Source organism: Pipistrellus kuhlii, unplaced genomic scaffold (assembly GCF_014108245.1).
Source record: "Pipistrellus kuhlii isolate mPipKuh1 unplaced genomic scaffold, mPipKuh1.p scaffold_m20_p_1, whole genome shotgun sequence".
NCBI lineage: Eukaryota > Metazoa > Chordata > Mammalia > Chiroptera > Vespertilionidae > Pipistrellus > Pipistrellus kuhlii.
Window position 1 is genome coordinate 163,887,086 of NW_023425404.1, and position 16,969 is coordinate 163,904,054.

General features: G+C 34.2%; 1 protein-coding gene across 17 annotated transcripts in view; it reads right to left on the reverse strand.

Annotated features, from left to right (window-relative positions):
* ADGRL3 (adhesion G protein-coupled receptor L3) overlaps window positions 1–16,969 on the reverse strand; it is a 762,953-nt gene that overhangs the window by 103,389 nt on the left and 642,595 nt on the right. For 16 of the 17 annotated variants that reach the window (XM_045572137.1, XM_036415171.2, XM_045572088.1 and 13 more), the window contains 2 exons: window positions 13,773–13,982; window positions 11,071–11,291 (listed from right to left, as the gene is read on the reverse strand). In XM_045572137.1, coding sequence (XP_045428093.1) covers window positions 11,071–11,291; window positions 13,773–13,982 — 431 coding nt within the window. The remainder of the gene's footprint in view (window positions 1–11,070; window positions 11,292–13,772; window positions 13,983–16,969) is intronic. The other variant, XM_045572109.1, reaches the window with a different exon arrangement.

Genomic DNA, 16,969 nt, shown 5'->3' on the forward strand with positions numbered 1-16,969 from the left:
CACTGGGAGACAGGAAATATTACATTGCTTGTTCATTTAAATGCTGAATTACGTGCCCAATTTCTGACAGCGCTATTGAGGAGTCAGATAATTACCCCTGGAAGAAGCAGGGGAAAATGGCACTGGGCTTATTTGCTAAGGCCTTTTGTCTGTCATAGAAACCTGGGAGGGTGAGGGGGGGAAGAGAGAGAGAAAAAGAGAAAAAAAAAGAAAAAGAAAAGAGCCATACACACAGCCTTTAAATCGAGTCGCCTTAAGCTATCCTTTTCTCTTCAATTATGGTGCTATATAACCTGTCTATCAGCTGTCAGGCAAAGTGACATTTTCCTGTCAGGAAGATCTCGGGAAATTCTGTACAAAGAGGAAATAAAATTGGTATCGGAAGATTGAAGTTTAATTAGGTTGGGCAGCCAACCTTTGAGAGTTCTTGAGTCTTCAAAAGTGCATTGTTACTGCTAGTGCTTCTGGGGTTGCAAATGATCCTTAGCATCCCATGAAGTTGATTCATGACCCAAAAGTAAATTATTAATCACTTAATTTCAGCTACATTTAATACTCCCCCAATTCGTAAAGCCTCTGGGAAATTACATTTTCATTCTCCAGGATGACAGGAAGACAAAATGGAAGTGACTAGTTATGAGAAAGATTAATGTAAATTTTGAACAAATTACATTTGATGTTAAAAATCATATCTTGAATTATTTGCCATTTTCCCATATTTGAGCCATGCTTTAAAAATAAAATAGCTCCAGTTGAAACTATTAAAGAGTGATTTGCTAAATAGTCTAAAACTGCAAGTCCGAAATATGTAAATATAGTGTGGGTGTTGTTTTTTCTTCTTCAATAAAAGTGTTATTTAAATCTCAAAAATAATAAAATACTAAGAAAAGCTATGAAGAAAGGAATTTGTAAATGTCCATCAATAGAGAAATAGGTTAATAAAATGTTTTTCATTCATATGATGCAAAGTTACAAAACAGTTAAAAGAAAAGAAGTAACTCTTTATGTCAATAGGATAGGTCACAGTAAATTAATTAATATATAGGTCACTTAAATTAATATATATATATATATATATATATATATATATATATATATATATATATATATATCAATTTAAGTTCTTTATTGTTTAATGTATTACACAAGTCTCCTTTTTCCCCCCGAATTGACCTCTCTCCAGCTGTCCCCAACCCCCAGCATATGCCCTCACCCCCTCTCCCATCTGTGTCCATTGGTTATACATACAAGTCCTTAAATTTAAGTGAAAAAGTAACATGAATAATTTATGCCACATACCTTTGAAATGTATATATACATGCCTAAAGCAATACATTTTTGAAAGATTCATATATGTACATAATATTCTTCTAAATGAAGGGAAAATAAACAAATTCATTTAGTAGTTGCCTCTCACATGAGAGTAGAGAGGATTAGATATACTGTACTTGGATCAAAAGGACTTCAGCCATATGTTTTATTTTAATAATTCCTGAAAGCAATGTGGCAAAATTCTAATAGTTTTAACATTTGAGTGGTACAGACCCAGACAGTGTAGCTAAGTGGTTGAGTGTCAACCTAGGAACCAGGAGGTCACGGTTTGATTCCTGGTTTGATTCCTGGTCAGGGCATATGCCCAGGTTGCAGGCTCAATCCCCAGTGGGAGGTGTGCAGGAAGCACTGATCAATGATTCACTCTTATCATTGATGTTTCTCTCTCTCTCTCTCTCTCTCTCTCTCTCTCTCTCTCTCTCTCTCTCTCTCTCCTCTCTAAAATCAATAACAACATTTTGAATTTTTTTTCTGGACTTTTAAATTTATAAAAGATTTAAAGCTACTATTTTTAAGCAAAAAAACCCCCAAAACCCACATTCCCTGAAAAAAATCAACACAATTTCAAAACAATAAAATATAGCCACCTTCTATTAAGTTAAATATATGCAATGTAATTTGAATAGAAGTATCATATTTATACTCCAATAAGAAATTGACTACAAGTTCATGTTTTTACACAGACAGATAATTTCACTTTATTTAAAATAGCCATAATAATAATCCTATTTGAAAAAAATACTATTCAATATTAGGGAAACAATCATTACTTAAACTACCAGCCATTATTTTATTTGAGTAATTGGTCATCTTTTTTTGTGCCATTGTTCAAAAAATTGGGCTACAGAAAATAAGACTGTGGTGCTGCCAATAAGCAGACACAGACCAGAGAATGGAAGGTTGAAATATGAACACTCTTCATTTTGATAGAGGCTAGTTTGTTACCACTCTAATAGCAGTGTTTACAGTCGGGGTGGAGAAAGAGGAGGGGCAATATTTACGGGACCCTAAATTCTCAACGAATACCGTATTTCCCCTCAAGATAAGAACAATAGAGGACAAAGCATAAAGCATGGACATTTTCCCAGATTAGAAAACACACACATATACACACCAAGAATGTTGCCGAATGTACAACATGATACAATACTAATGTTACATTTAAGAATGAATGTCAATTGTACAGACCCTGTCTTTTGTAGCTCAAACACGTTTTTGATACCTAACCTGAGAACTAAAACACATTTTCAGCCAATTCTTTCAAAATGAAAATGTTTCAAGAACTTCTGAAAACGTTCTTCTGAAGTTTAGGATTTTCTTAGGAAAAAAAAAAAATTTACATTATTACAGAGTATCTTGGCCTAAGTAGGGAATTTCAAATTATAAATAATCTTACTAAATGTTTTGTTAAAATGAAATATTGTAAATTTTAATCAAATAATTAAATTTTATAATTATAATGCTTTACTTTAAGAAAAAAACCACTGTCTCAGCTTAGCAAATGCTTTATCTGGAAATTTATGTGCTTTGGCATAGTGGTCTCTAACTGTGGAAGTGACATCGCTTTAGAAGTTACTATTTTTATCTTTTAAGAATATTCTTCAGCATCTCTTTGCTACGATGATAGATTTAAATTCCGCTTGGAACTGAGCAGAGGAGGCGGCAATGTGGAACACTTCGAATGTGCTGAGTAAATGGTCTTTCCTGAGCAAGGCCTGGGCTTCCCTGTCTTCTGAAAGGCAGCGTGGCATGGATCCCTTCTCTAATTTGATTGCCATATGGCCACACCTGCTGTTGTTTTTGGCCACATGCTGGCTTTCTCAAAGCTTTCTGAATTTCCTCTCTTTCCTATTAACTACCTGTGTGATTCCCTGTACGAAGGAGGTGTATATTACCTGTATGTTATGCGACACAGAGGTGTATGTTACATGCCTGGGCACATATATCCCACTTCTTAGTATTCTATAAGCCCAGGGCATTAATGTCACTTGAACGCAATGCAAAACCACTGGTTAAGGCAAGATAAGGCCAGATTAGTAAAATGAATACTAGAGGAATTACTAATTGAACTAAGCTCAATAAAGACCAGCTTGCAAATAGCCAGCTAGACCTGCTGTTGAAGAATAGAATTTATCTGAAATGTGCCTTTATCCACAAAGCTGCATTTAATTTGTTAAATAATTAACTTTAACAGGCCATTCTTGTTTAATTTTTAAGATGTCTATTTCTTTTTTTAAAAAATTCAGTCATGTGTATAATCTATAATTTATGTTTATACAGTAGTACATGCCAATAGAGATGACATGAAGTTGAAATAGCATGCTTATTTGAAGCAATTGATAAAAGAAAAATTCTTGTGATACAGATATATTCCAGAATTCAAAGGAGCACTTGTCATATACATAAACCTTAAGTTTTTAAAAATGTGGTCTAATACAAAGATGTCATTAAAATTATTTTTGTAGCATTTTTCAAATTATGGAAGCAGCATATATTATTATATGTATAATGAATTCTTACTGCATTAACACAATTGTATTATTTTAGCACTCTAAAGAAATGGATAAATTGTTATTTTTTTTCAGAATTATTCTCCTTTCAAAATAAATAAACATCATTACAAATTAAATGGTAAAGATGTTGATATCTGGATTAATCTATAAAAATGTCAATTACTAATCCTGCAAATACCACCTTCATATTTACTCAAAGTGGAGAAAAATTAAACAATGAACCAAATTAATTTCTCAAAAAACAAACAAAAAGAAAGCCATATTCCTAAAGTTTATTCTCTTCTACTAGTTAACTACATCTCACCATTTTATTATCACAAGTCACTTATGATTTTGTGTTTAGAAAAATGGTTAGGTCAATTATCGCATGTACATATATATTAATGTCACCAAAACATATGTTTCACAATGCTTTCAGGTACTAGTAACCAAATGCAATTCCTTCTTCAAAGTTAGCTTGTTTAATGTGGTACCATTAAGATGCTTTGGGATATTTTATTTTCTTGCCTATTTAAAACACTGATCAAAGTAAACATTTGACTATGGCCAGTTTTCCTGATATAATGTAAATTAAGAATGGTATTTGATTCATCTTTGATAGGACCCTAAATCACAGACTACACTTTCCTTGTTGAGTATCAAATGTACCAAGTAAACAATTTTTGGTCAGTATTAGTGAATTTATAAGGCTTAATTATACTAGGTTGCTTATGAGATGTGTAAAGTACATTACCTTTTTGTCTATAGCAGATGCAGATCTCTATATTTGTCCTACATATATAAGGCAATATTTAGAGAGAAAAAGAGGGAGTCAAGCTAATTGGGGTCAGAAAGAAGGAAGAGTAAAAGTGACAGATACATACTTGAAGCAAAGTTATTTGAGTTCTAAGCTTATTGTACAATATAACTAAGAATTTGTTCTTTGTGTGTTTTGTTAATCCTCACCCGAGGATATTTTTCCATTGCTTTTTTTTAGGGAGAGTGGAAGAGAGAGGGAAAGACAGGGAGAAACATTGATATGAGAGAAACACATGGATTGGTTGCCTCCTGCATGAGTCTGGCCCTGGGAGAAGCCTGCAACCAAGGTATGTGCCCTTGAGCTGAATAGAATATGGGACCCTGTGGTCCATAAGCCAACGCTCTATCCACTGAACCAAACCGGGTAGGGCTGTTAAGCATTTTTGAGATGCCATTGTCTTCACAGCACACTCAGGCATCACCTTGAAATACTTTGAGAACAAGTGCATGAACTGGAGCAAAGGTTGCAGAGCAATGCAAGAACAGTGTGTGATCAGCAGTAGGTCAAGACCAGCATTTGTGGCCAAGCTACAGTTTTGGGTCTTAGAATTAAAAACTAGCTCCTATACATCAAATACAGATCATGCTATCTTCATGTTATTTAAAAAAAATGTTATTAAGAAAAAACAAAACCAAGCATTTCATTATTTCTTCAGCAAAATACATCCTACATTTTTATGGTGGACAACAAAGGTAAGAATAGGACTCTGTTATAATTAGTTAAAGGTAAACATTGGAATTCTGATAGTCCCATGTCACTTAATGTTCAACTTTATGGCCAATACCTAAATGTACTAGTAAATAACATGACAGAAGTCCTGATGTTCTCTGATACAGTTCTCATACGGGTAACTTCTTAATACAGAAAATTAGGCCTAAGCAACAATTTTTATATATGATGATATTTTAATGTCCATCCATAGGGTTCCTACCGTGTTTCCCCGAAAATAAGACATCCTCCGAAAATAAGACCTAGCGCATGGAAAGATAAGACATCCCCTGAAAATAAGACCTAGCGCAACTTTGGGAGAAAAAAATTAATATAAGACACTGTCTTATTTCCGGGGAAACAGGGTAGATGCCAAAATGATGCTACAATAAGACCTTAATTTCTACTACACATACACATAAAACATCTGTTGGCCTTTAATAAAACAACATATAAACATGCAGTTGCACTCCTCACATATATATGATTTTCTTGATATATGTCAGTAAAAAATACTTCTCTATTATCTGTACTATTTCCCACTGGCCAAACTAGAGTCAAAGATATCTGGTGATAATATATCAACAAGGTAGATGTTTCACATCCATGAAATGTTTTAAGTAAGAATATGTTACATCATATAATAATAATCTTAGAGAAATGTTCCAAATGAATATATACTTTTCTATGGGTGGGTTGCAGTGCTAAGAAATTGTGAAATGTATTAAATAAAGCTGCACATACGGCTTGCAGGTAAGTTCAATGTTCCTTGGCTAGGGATCTCTCTAGTATTTCTAAAAATCAATAACCACTTTTCTACCAAATGACTAAGCTACTTAGATAATGATAATAAAGAAATATTGAGAGCTACCTTTTTAAGAGCTGTTCTTAAGCTAGTGAGCTGGGGAGACAAATCTGACTTAACAGATGATTTATAATAATTTTCAGATCATAAAATTTGATTTCAATTATTTTTAAGAGCCCAGCTATGCTTTTAGTCTTCAAGGATGTTCTGATCCATTATAAGTGTTCATGACCTAATCGACATCTTTCAGAAACCCCTTCCCAATTTTTGAGCCCATATGTTAACTCTTTGGCTATTATCCGGGCTTTACTTCTTTTTAGTATGCCCCTCCATGGACCCCATGTCCAGTCCTTTTCCAATCTACCCATCACATTAATCAATGCTCTTTCAGTTACATATTTAGATTACAAAGTAAGTGCTATAAACTATAAATTTGATTTTCTTTCCTTTAAAGAAAAATTAGCTACTTCAACTGTTTGCATTTTGCATTGAGGTAATTAAATGAACTGATAGTGTTCAGGTCATAAAATCAAAGTATTTAGCACTGAATTTCCAAGCCTGTCCTGTTTGACTTATTGGAACATCAGTGCCAGTCTGTGTCTTCTCTCAGTATTACTTTAGGTGGAATCACTAAGTGACCATTCATAACGGTATAAGTGAAAGAAAGATACAGAAACCAATAAAACGTAATGCCAATTAATTATAGTGTGATTTAGATCTGTGGTCCACATTTTGGGATTTAAAAAAAGTGACTTTGTTAATATCTGATTATTGTGATTAGATGTTATTCTGATTAGATTCTCAATAATATCAGTACAGATAAAAATATTTCATTAATCAACAACAGAAAATAATAGTAAGAATCTCTTACAAGCAATGCAAACTATGCAACTTCTCAAAATCACATTATGTGTTCTTTGTATGTGAATACATGTTTTGTACATAATGATCAATTTAACAGCCCTAACATTTCAGAGTGAACCATATCCTAACCAATCTGCCAAATGGAATAAGATAGTTACCTCTGTCTGTATCAAAAAATATTTAACCTACAAAAATAATTTTATCTCCTACCATTGGTATGATTTTCTACTTTTTAGAAATGTAAGCTATTGTCATTATTACAGATTTCAGAGAAAAAAACCTCATTGTCAGTATAATAAAGTACAATTATGTACATTAAGAGGAGAAAACGGGGAGACATACCTATTATTTAGATTATTGTAATATATTGGATAGTTTTCTTCTCTATGCATTCTAAGCAGTTGAGACTAAGGAGTAAAATATTAATAATAACGAAATTCCAAAAATAAATGAAACAGACTTTCAAGGCATAAAAATAATTAACCTTAAGAAAAATGTACAGGAAATGACTGATAATATGTGTCTGAATTCTTGCTAATTCCAGCTTTTTTAAGACTGTGAAGTATACATATTTGTGATAAAAATTCTATGTGGCACATAGGAACATTGGCAAAAACAAACCCTGAGTCCTCGAGAGAGCAGAGTTACATAAAAAACAAAATCATGTGAAGATGAATAAGCAGGGCGTGAAAAATGCCAGTTGAAATGAATAGAAGCTGGAACAACAAGACATATTTAATAATAAAGAACAAGATGTATATGCAGACGGCCTTCAAGTTGTGTAAAAACTCCTTGCTTACATTTTTCTTTGGGAAGATTCTTCATTAAACTCTTGATGGAACATGATCCATTCATTTCTGTTACTCATGTAAATGAAAATGACTGAGTGATGTTTCTGTTTGCAATACCTGCTTCCTCAACGGGCAAAGCAGCAATGCCCAGACACTGGACTGCGTGAATTCCCACAGGGTAGAAGTTAAGCAGCTTCTTCCACGGATTCTAAAGGTGCTTCTGTGGACAGTTTATTTAAAAGGTGCAATGGAGACATTAAGTGTTCTGTAGCTGTGTATGATAGAATATGAATGCGATTTTCCCTACCCTTTTCTTTCCTCTACCCTCCTTTTTATCTTTATCTGTTTTGCTTTTCTTTGGGTTGGGAAAAAAATCATAATTACGAACCTGAACTATTAATGAAGCTTGTTTTAAATCAGTGCCTGGGAAATAAATTAGCCTCTATTCCCACACAGTCATAATGTCAGTAAATGAAGGCTTCCAGTTATGGTGCAGGAAATTAAAGCAATGATGGCCAAAGTTTTAACAAAGTCACAAGGGACCACACATTATTGATTCTAAGAAAAGGCAGATTCCTACTACCCAGAAAATGACATCTATCTTAAAATAAATGACTAAAACACAAAGTAAACAAGTTGAGTCAGTTCCCTAACAGGAAAATTTGAAAATATCCAAAGAGGAAAAAAAAAATCAACATAAAATATAAATAGGAGCAAATCAGTAACTACAAAAGAATGGCTTAAACACAATTTTGGAAGTAGTATAAGGTGACAAATAAGTATATCATTCAATTTAATACCTTAGAGAGGAAATTTGTTCATTAAAATGTAAAATTCTATGACCTAAAGGGATCTACTGCTAATGGGTTTCTTTTGGGAGTGATGGAAATATTCTAAAATTAGGTAGCAATGTTGAATGTACTAAATACAGTTGAATGTACTAAAAACAATTAAAGATTGAATTTTATAGTATGTAAATTATATCAACAAAGGTGATTTAAAAAAAAACACAACATTCTGTGATCTAAAGTTAGATTAAAAAAGAATTGCTGCCCTAGCAGGTTTGGCTCAGTGGATAGAGCCTGGGTCTGCAGACTGAAGCATTCGGGGTTTGATTCTGGTCAAGGGCATATGCCCAGGTTGCGGGCTCCATCCCAGTAGGAGGTGTGCAGGAGGCAGATGATTGATGATTCTCTCTCATCACCGATGTTTCTTTCTCTCTCTCCCTCTCCCTTCCTCTCTAAAATCAATAAAACTATGTATTAAAAGAATTGCTATTAGTTACATGTAGACAAATAGCTTTCTATAGGCTGTCAATGTACCCAAGAAGAAAATCCAACAGAAGTGAAATGGTCTTCTTTTAATGGTATTGTTGATATCTCTGCATCAACATATAGTCCATATGAACTACACTCCCAATAAGTCTGAAGTCCTCTTTTCATTGTTCCCGCCTTAAGAATCCTTTCTTCTGAGAAGCAACCTGCTTTATCACCAGCATATTCAGGCTGCTGATTGATGGTGAAAAGGCATGAAATTTAGCTTATTAACTTCTAGAAAAATTGATGTCATCTAACTTCACCCAGTCCTCCACTACTGCTTAAAAATCATTTCCCTAATGTCTAACTGGCTCCTTAACACATTTCTTATAGTGTTGATTTCAAAGCTTTCAAATCATCTTCCTGTCAACATGACCTCATCTGATCACTCATCAAAAATCAGCATTGATAAAAAGAAAAGTTCTTCCATTTCAAAACTGACCTTATAGGGTGGGGCAAACATAGGTTTACAATTGTTCACATGAAAAATAATACAATAATGAATAAATAATAATACAAGAATAAACTGTTTCACTGAATCACAACTGTAAACCTTCATTTGCCCCACCCCATGTGTGCCCTTTACTTCACATTCATCTCAAAAATAGTTCATTTTATCATTTCAAAACATCCTTGTTTAGTCGAGATAAACTTGACTTGTTTTGTCATACATTTGCTACTATCAAGCTCTATAATTATGGGCAAGGCAATTAACTTATCTGGTCCTTAGTTGTTTTCATCTGTAAAATTATTATCTTGGACTTGGAGAATAGAAAAGACACTTTCAGTAATAAATCAAGCTTTTCTTCATCTTATATCCAATCTGAGACCTTTCTACCACTCTAGAACCTTCCCTTTCACTCAGCCTGTGTGTGTGTGTGTGTGTGTGTGTGTGTTTGTGTGAGTGTGTGTGTATATATATATATATATATATATACACACACACAAATGAGACAGATGATATTTTGTCTAGGAATCTCCTCTTATAAGCATGATGCTGCTATTTCTTAATCAAACTTCTTCAGGGTACAGATAATACTATGAAGACTACTCTTTATTAGCTTATCTCTTTTCACACCTTCCAATTTGTTTTCTGCTTCTTGCATTTTATCAAAATAGTTGCTGCAAAGGTCAAGTGATTTTTCCTCACTGCTTATTCTATGTGAGCTATCTTTGACATAAAACACTATGGTTTTGAAACACCATCTTGAAACTTCTCATTTTCCCTGACCCCGATCTTGTACTTTTCTTTCTAAGGTTCTGGTCATCTGTTGTCTTTTCTTTTTTTTATGTTCAATTCTCAATCCTCAACACAGGACCTGAATGTGAGTATTCATCAGAGATCTATCTTGGTCACACTTCTAATTTTTTCCTGTTGAAACTTTCATTCATTCTGAGGATGCCAACTGTTGTATTGGTGTGGATTACAAAACTAGTTTTCACTGAGCACTGCATGTATCTCTCACCAATTTGAAGTTATACTGAATATGTAGACTCCCTATGCTCCCATAGTCTTTCTTTCTGTTAATGACATAATTGTCTCTCCCGTGACTAGAAATGATATGCCTGGAAGAAGAGAAGCATCAATATCAGGGCCGGCACTGCCCTTTGAAAAACACAGGTCATCAGAGCTAGTTCTTCATTTGACAAATGTCTCAATGCTCTAAAAAATATTAAAGCAATGCTCTTCTTATAATGACTCAAGGTTATGACTTACATTTGAAAAAGTTCTGCTGTTTGAAAACCACATCATACTGATCCTCAGGGCTATATTTTTCTTTTTTTACAAAAATTCAAACCATGAATTGAATGATCCCCATGTGCTTCTCCAGTTCCTTCATGTATTGTTGTGAGCTGATAAAAAGGCCTTAGCTTCCAAGAAAATTCTGTTACAGCAAATAGATTCACAAGGAAAGAAAAAGGAAAGAAAACAGCAACTCACACTTTGTCTGTGCCATAACTCCTGTAGTCCACGGCCGCGGACACGGCCACAATGAGCGCGGGCATGCCGTAGCCCACCAGGTAGAAGTACTTCCTGCGGGAGTGCTCGCTCTCGAACACCTCCACCAGCATGATGTAGAGCTGCACGCCCTCCAGGAACATCCAGGTGAAGGCGGCCAAGAAGAAGAAGTGTAAGAGGGCCGCAAACACTGCACAGGCAATCTAGGCAGAGGAACAGAATGAGTCAACTTACTGCTCAATGAAGTGCCAGCAACTGCCATAAAATTAAAATAAATATTTATCCATACTGCGGTGAAAAGAAAGGTCTGCAGAAGGATAAGCTGGGTGAGATTCTTAAAATTCCGATATTAAAACCTAATTAGATAGAACCTACCTTTAGCATTTTACTAATGGCTGGTGGATGACAGCTTAGCATTATAGTAAAGAAAGATTATAATATTTAGGGGAATGTTCTAAAGAGCCTACCGATAATTATTGCTGAGATTAGTCTAACGATTCAAAAATAAACCTCAGGTGTTTCTTCTCTTGGCCATAATTGTGTATGCACTAATGTATTAATTGTTAGAAAAATACTAAAAACAAGGATAATAAAGGTTCTTAACATTAAATAATAAAATTAATTGCAGCATTTTGTAATTGATTATTAATTCATTACTATTACTTCTAATTTATTTCTTCCCTGTCTTGTTTCAGAAAGAATCTATAGCAGCATTGGGAAATTCATGCTACACATGTATAAAATTAGATCAGGTTAAAATTTTCCACAAGTGCTTTTTCTCCCAGTTTTTTGTTATTGGTCAAAAAAGGCAGCCAATAGTTCAAAACTGTTTTCTTGGCATATTTTATTTTTATTTATTTTTAAAAATACATATTTACTTTAGCTGTTTTTAATCCTCATCCAAGGAAATGTTTACTGATTTTTTGAGAGAGGGAGAAACATTGATCTGTTGCCTCACATATGTGCTGTGACCAGGGATCGAACTGGCAACCTTGGTATGTGCCCCAATGGGAAATCAAGCTGCCACCTTTTAGTGTATGGGAGGAGGCTCTAAACAACTCTGCCACCCAACCAGGGCTCTTTGGCATATTATGTAAGGTACTACAAGTTTCAGCTGGCCATCTATTAATTTTCTTATGTGAGTTCTGAAAGTTTTAACTTGGAGGGTGTGTGTCTCCATTTCTTATAAAAGTCCTACTAGAAAGAGGCAACACATTTATAGAAATTATCAAAGTAGTATGGATTTAATGATGAGTACGGTCCTTGAGAATGAGACAAAGTGAGTCAATTTCTTTGCATTAGAGAGGTGACAGGGAGAGGGAGATGAGACAGTCAGATGTCAGAGGGCTACAGAGAAAGCAGAGCCTACCCACTGTGGGGGATGTAGAAGAGGGCAGCTGTCCGGCAATAAGCATACGGACAAGTGGAGCTGAGCTGGACCCTACTCAAGGTTTCATTTTAATCATTGTTATGTATCCTCTTTGTCAGAAATTAGTTTTGTTCAGTATGCAACATTGGGTGAAGTTTACCATATTTTATGTAACATCAGGAAACAAAAACAAGAATAAGGTTTCTAAATGAAAAGAAATAATGGTGTTTGAAGTGCATATTAAGAAGAAGTAAAATGATTTCTTTATGGAAAATAAAAGAGTTTTCCATTTCTTGCTTTTTAGAGTTAGAACTTCAACTATTAGTTTTTGTTAACAGGCTGCTTTACTTTTGGGGCGAAAGCAATGTGTAGTTTGATTGCTTATTCACATGTATGTGTTTATGGGAAAAGCTGTCACATTTGTATATGATAACCGATAAAAAGTATAATCAGCATAATTGTCCCCTTTACAGCCATTAATCATGAATGTGTAATCACAAATACAAGTCCAACTGCATTTTTATTGTAAAGTACTCCATACATTAAGTGAATGAATTATTGATTATGCTTATTCTGAGTTTTCTAAAAAATAGTTTTCTTTTCATTTGCAGTTTTAGTCATGAAAACAAACTTTTCTTATGTGCAAGGACCTCACAAAAAATTATAACTGGGCATGAAGTCCATTTCATATATTAGCTATTATCTGTTGTTCATATTTTCTTTTTGGTTTTACCAAGAACAATTGGCTAGTACAATTCCTTTTTCCCATCCTCCCTCCCTTCCTCACTAATTTTATGTCTTAATATCGTTAAATGTAGGTAGTAGTAAAGTAGGAAGTTGGCACTTAACGATGTGAACAGAACTTGAGCAAATAAAACTTGGAAAGAGTTAAATATTATAAAAATTACCTACAGTGTGAACTATTTTTCAAAACATGTCAATTAGAAAAACTCATTGAGGCACGTCATTTTTAATACAATGTCCATCGTTTTTAAATAAACTTCAAAAAATAATAATTTTTGTTAAAAATGATACCCCTCCATTGCCCAAAACATTTTATTTAACTTTCTTATTATTCAGCTTTGTAGTTTTTTTTTTAAAAAAAAGGGGGGGCAGAGCTATTAAAGATTCTTGAGAAAGGTAAGTTTATAAACAGAATTTCTGAAGAAATGTACTCTCATACATGCATAACATTCGCTGCTTCTTTATGACAACGGGGTATGAAAAGGGGAACACTGAATAAGATCTGACAGTATCAATCTGAGATAACTGGAAGGGGAGACATCCTTTACTCATGTCAATGGAAGCTGCTTACTGGTTGGTCAGTTCGGTTGATCCCAATCAGGAAGAGCAGCTCTGCTACAAAGAGGCTGATGCAGAGGTTCTTGTGGATGGTGTTACGGTCACTCTGGAGCCCGCGGAAAAAGCAAAATGTGAAGATGCAAATCAGGAGACAAACAAGGGACAGCAAAATTCCGACCCACGTGATCACATCCAGAAGGAGGTCATGGACTGCGTCACTGTGCTGGAAACACAACAGAAAAGCCGTTAAGTTGCATTTATGCATAACTGATTGTAAAGAGTTATAAGGGCCTGAGGTATAATTTTAATAATTCACTAAATATTCTCCACTTAGACAATGAATAAGACAATTGTTTGGGTTTTCTCATCCATAGGTAAAATATTTTATATTTTCTCTGAGGTCTACATCAGTTTGGTAGTCAAGGATGTCAATAATGTTTACCAAATACATTTTCAGAATATAAATACTAATTGAAACAAATAAACTTAAAGCTGGCCAAGGATTTTTTAAAAAAAGCTTTTTGTTTTTAACCCATATCACTTTTTGGGCTTATTTTTTGACAACTCCTACTATGGAAATATTTTACTTCAAATTAAGCTATACACTTAACACTGTGGTATCTCAACTGAAATGCTTTTTTAATCATTGGGGGATTTTTACTAAAAAAAAAAAAATATAGTTCCTCTGTCCTACCTTTGTCCTATAAATACTTGATCAGAGTTCCCAATGTTGAGTTTAAAAAAGTATGCCTTTTTATAATGATCCCCAGTTAATTCTGGTGAATGACCAACATATGTGTACCATTTATTTAGTGGAAGACCTAAAAGAATGAGGATATTCTGGGATTTAAATTCATATTGAATGGCTTAAGGAGAAAAGGAAGTTTGATCCTTGAAGGGTTTTGCATGAATAAAGACCGTTATACACAGATGGAATATAAGCATTCAGAATGACTATACCCGATAACAGCATAAGATAGATAGCAGTGCTAAGAAAAAAGTAAAGGCTCATGAAAACTTCTGTATGAAACTTCATTTTCTTTCTCTATTGAAATAGTCTATAAATTCCATACCTGTCATGTTCCTTGGTCTATCAACTACCTCATTTCTGTACTTGTTCTAAGGTTCAAACTCTATTTGTACTCTGTGGTAAGATTTCTACCCTATGGTAATTGGCCTCCACTAGAAACCACTTCTGTGAAGCTTTAGGATTTTAGTGGACCAACACCTCAGTGCGCCGAGATATTGGAGCATAGGTGAGACATGATCTATGATGGTCAATTCCTCTTTTCTTTTTAGGTTTCTTGAAAAGTCTTAAAAGACTTAACTTTCATCAGCAGGACAATGAATAAACAAATAATAGTTTATAGAATGATAGTCTAAAGAGTAGTAGGAAATCAATGTTCTGTATATATATATGGTCACACACATGTATACTGCTAAAAAATCTAATAATACATATTTTTAAATAAAAAATCATCTGTGCAGCATGATACTATATCTATGTAAACTATCAAAATTCATAATTGACATTCATTTTTATGGATATATGCCTCAATACTAAAAGAATAACATATGCATGGGGGATATTTTAGTAGAAAGCAAAAAAGACGTGTTTTTAATTGACACCTTTTTCAACTGTGTAATCATAAAAAGTAGATTTTTTAATTAGAATTGAAAATACTTCATTTTGTTGTCTTCCACAATGTCACTTTCCCCCCTAAATAAATATCCAGGTTTTTCATTTTTACTTGTTTTTATTCAAACTTCACACTTTTATGTTTTATACAAACTTCAAATAAGGTTATTCTGAATGTGAAAATTCTTTTTACAACCTAGGTACTATGCTGTAACCTGAATCATAGCACTTCTCATATTGCCAGATATGACTTCACAGTTGTTATTTGATAAAAAAAAAAAAAAAAAAAAAAAAAAAAAAAGAGAGAGAGAGAGAGAAAACTCTGCTAGAACACTGTCAATGAAACAGTTTTGAAATATTCCTGCATAACTCTAGATACATTTCTCAGAAGGAGCTCAAATCATGAAAGAAAACCACATGAAATTTTGCTTTAATGGCATTGTTCTCCAGGGGATGCCACTAAAGTAGTGTTGGGTCTCTGATAGCTTAAATTACTTTTACTGTTTGAGAGTGGAGCGTGGTCCATGCTACCTAGCTCCCTGAACAGAGGCCTATTTGCTCTCTACTTTGACTCAAAAGAAAGATGCTGTGACTGAGTATCAAGCACCAACCTTCAGCACAGCAGTCTTCCCTAATGGGGAAAATGGCAGGTATAATACATTCTCAAATGTATCCTAAAGACCAAAAATACTTAAAGGGGGGAGAAAAGAGAGAGAGGAAAAAAAAGGAACCAAAAACTCCTGCTTTTCTCTGAGTAACTGCATTATTAGAAATGTATTTACTTGACTCAGTGCCTTCATAGGTCCTTTAAAACCCCCATGAAATTATTAATAGAAGAATGCCAGATGCCAAAACATTGTACAAGAAGAGCGTAACCCTCGAAAACAAAACAGTCTAGTGATGAATTAAACTTTTAGATATGACTAGCTCAGAAAACATCACTACCAACACCTTGTGTATACTTTACTGGGATAGCAGCATTCTGAATGCAACCCACAGCTAGAATGTTATTAGTAACACAAAGGAACAGAACGATGGAGGTAAAATGCTGATAAGAGCTGTTAATATAGCCTTCTTTTTTAAAATATATTTTATTGATTTTTTTTAATTTTTATTTTTTACAGAGAGGAAGGGTGGGGATAGAGAGCTAGAAACATCGATGAGAGAGAAACATCAACCAGCTGCCTCCTGCACACCCCCCTGCCAGGGATGTGCCTGCAACCAATGTACATGCCCTTGACCGGAATCAAATCTGGGACCCTTCAGTCCGCAGACCGACACTCTATCCACTGAGCCAAACCGGTTTTGGCAATATAGCCTTCTTTATAATAAGCCTACTAGAACGTCCAGGGGTCCAAGCCATGAAAAGAAACATATCCCCTTCAAGAGGATGTCTAGTTGAATAAAACTCATGGGTATAGTTTTAACAATGTGACATGGATCAAGTACTGTTTTTCTATTTCCAAAGTTCCATGTTTATGAGTTCCACTATGCAACTCAATTCCCTATTACATGAACTGTATACCACTATGTGCCTTGAGATATTTTAATCTTATACCTTATTAATATAC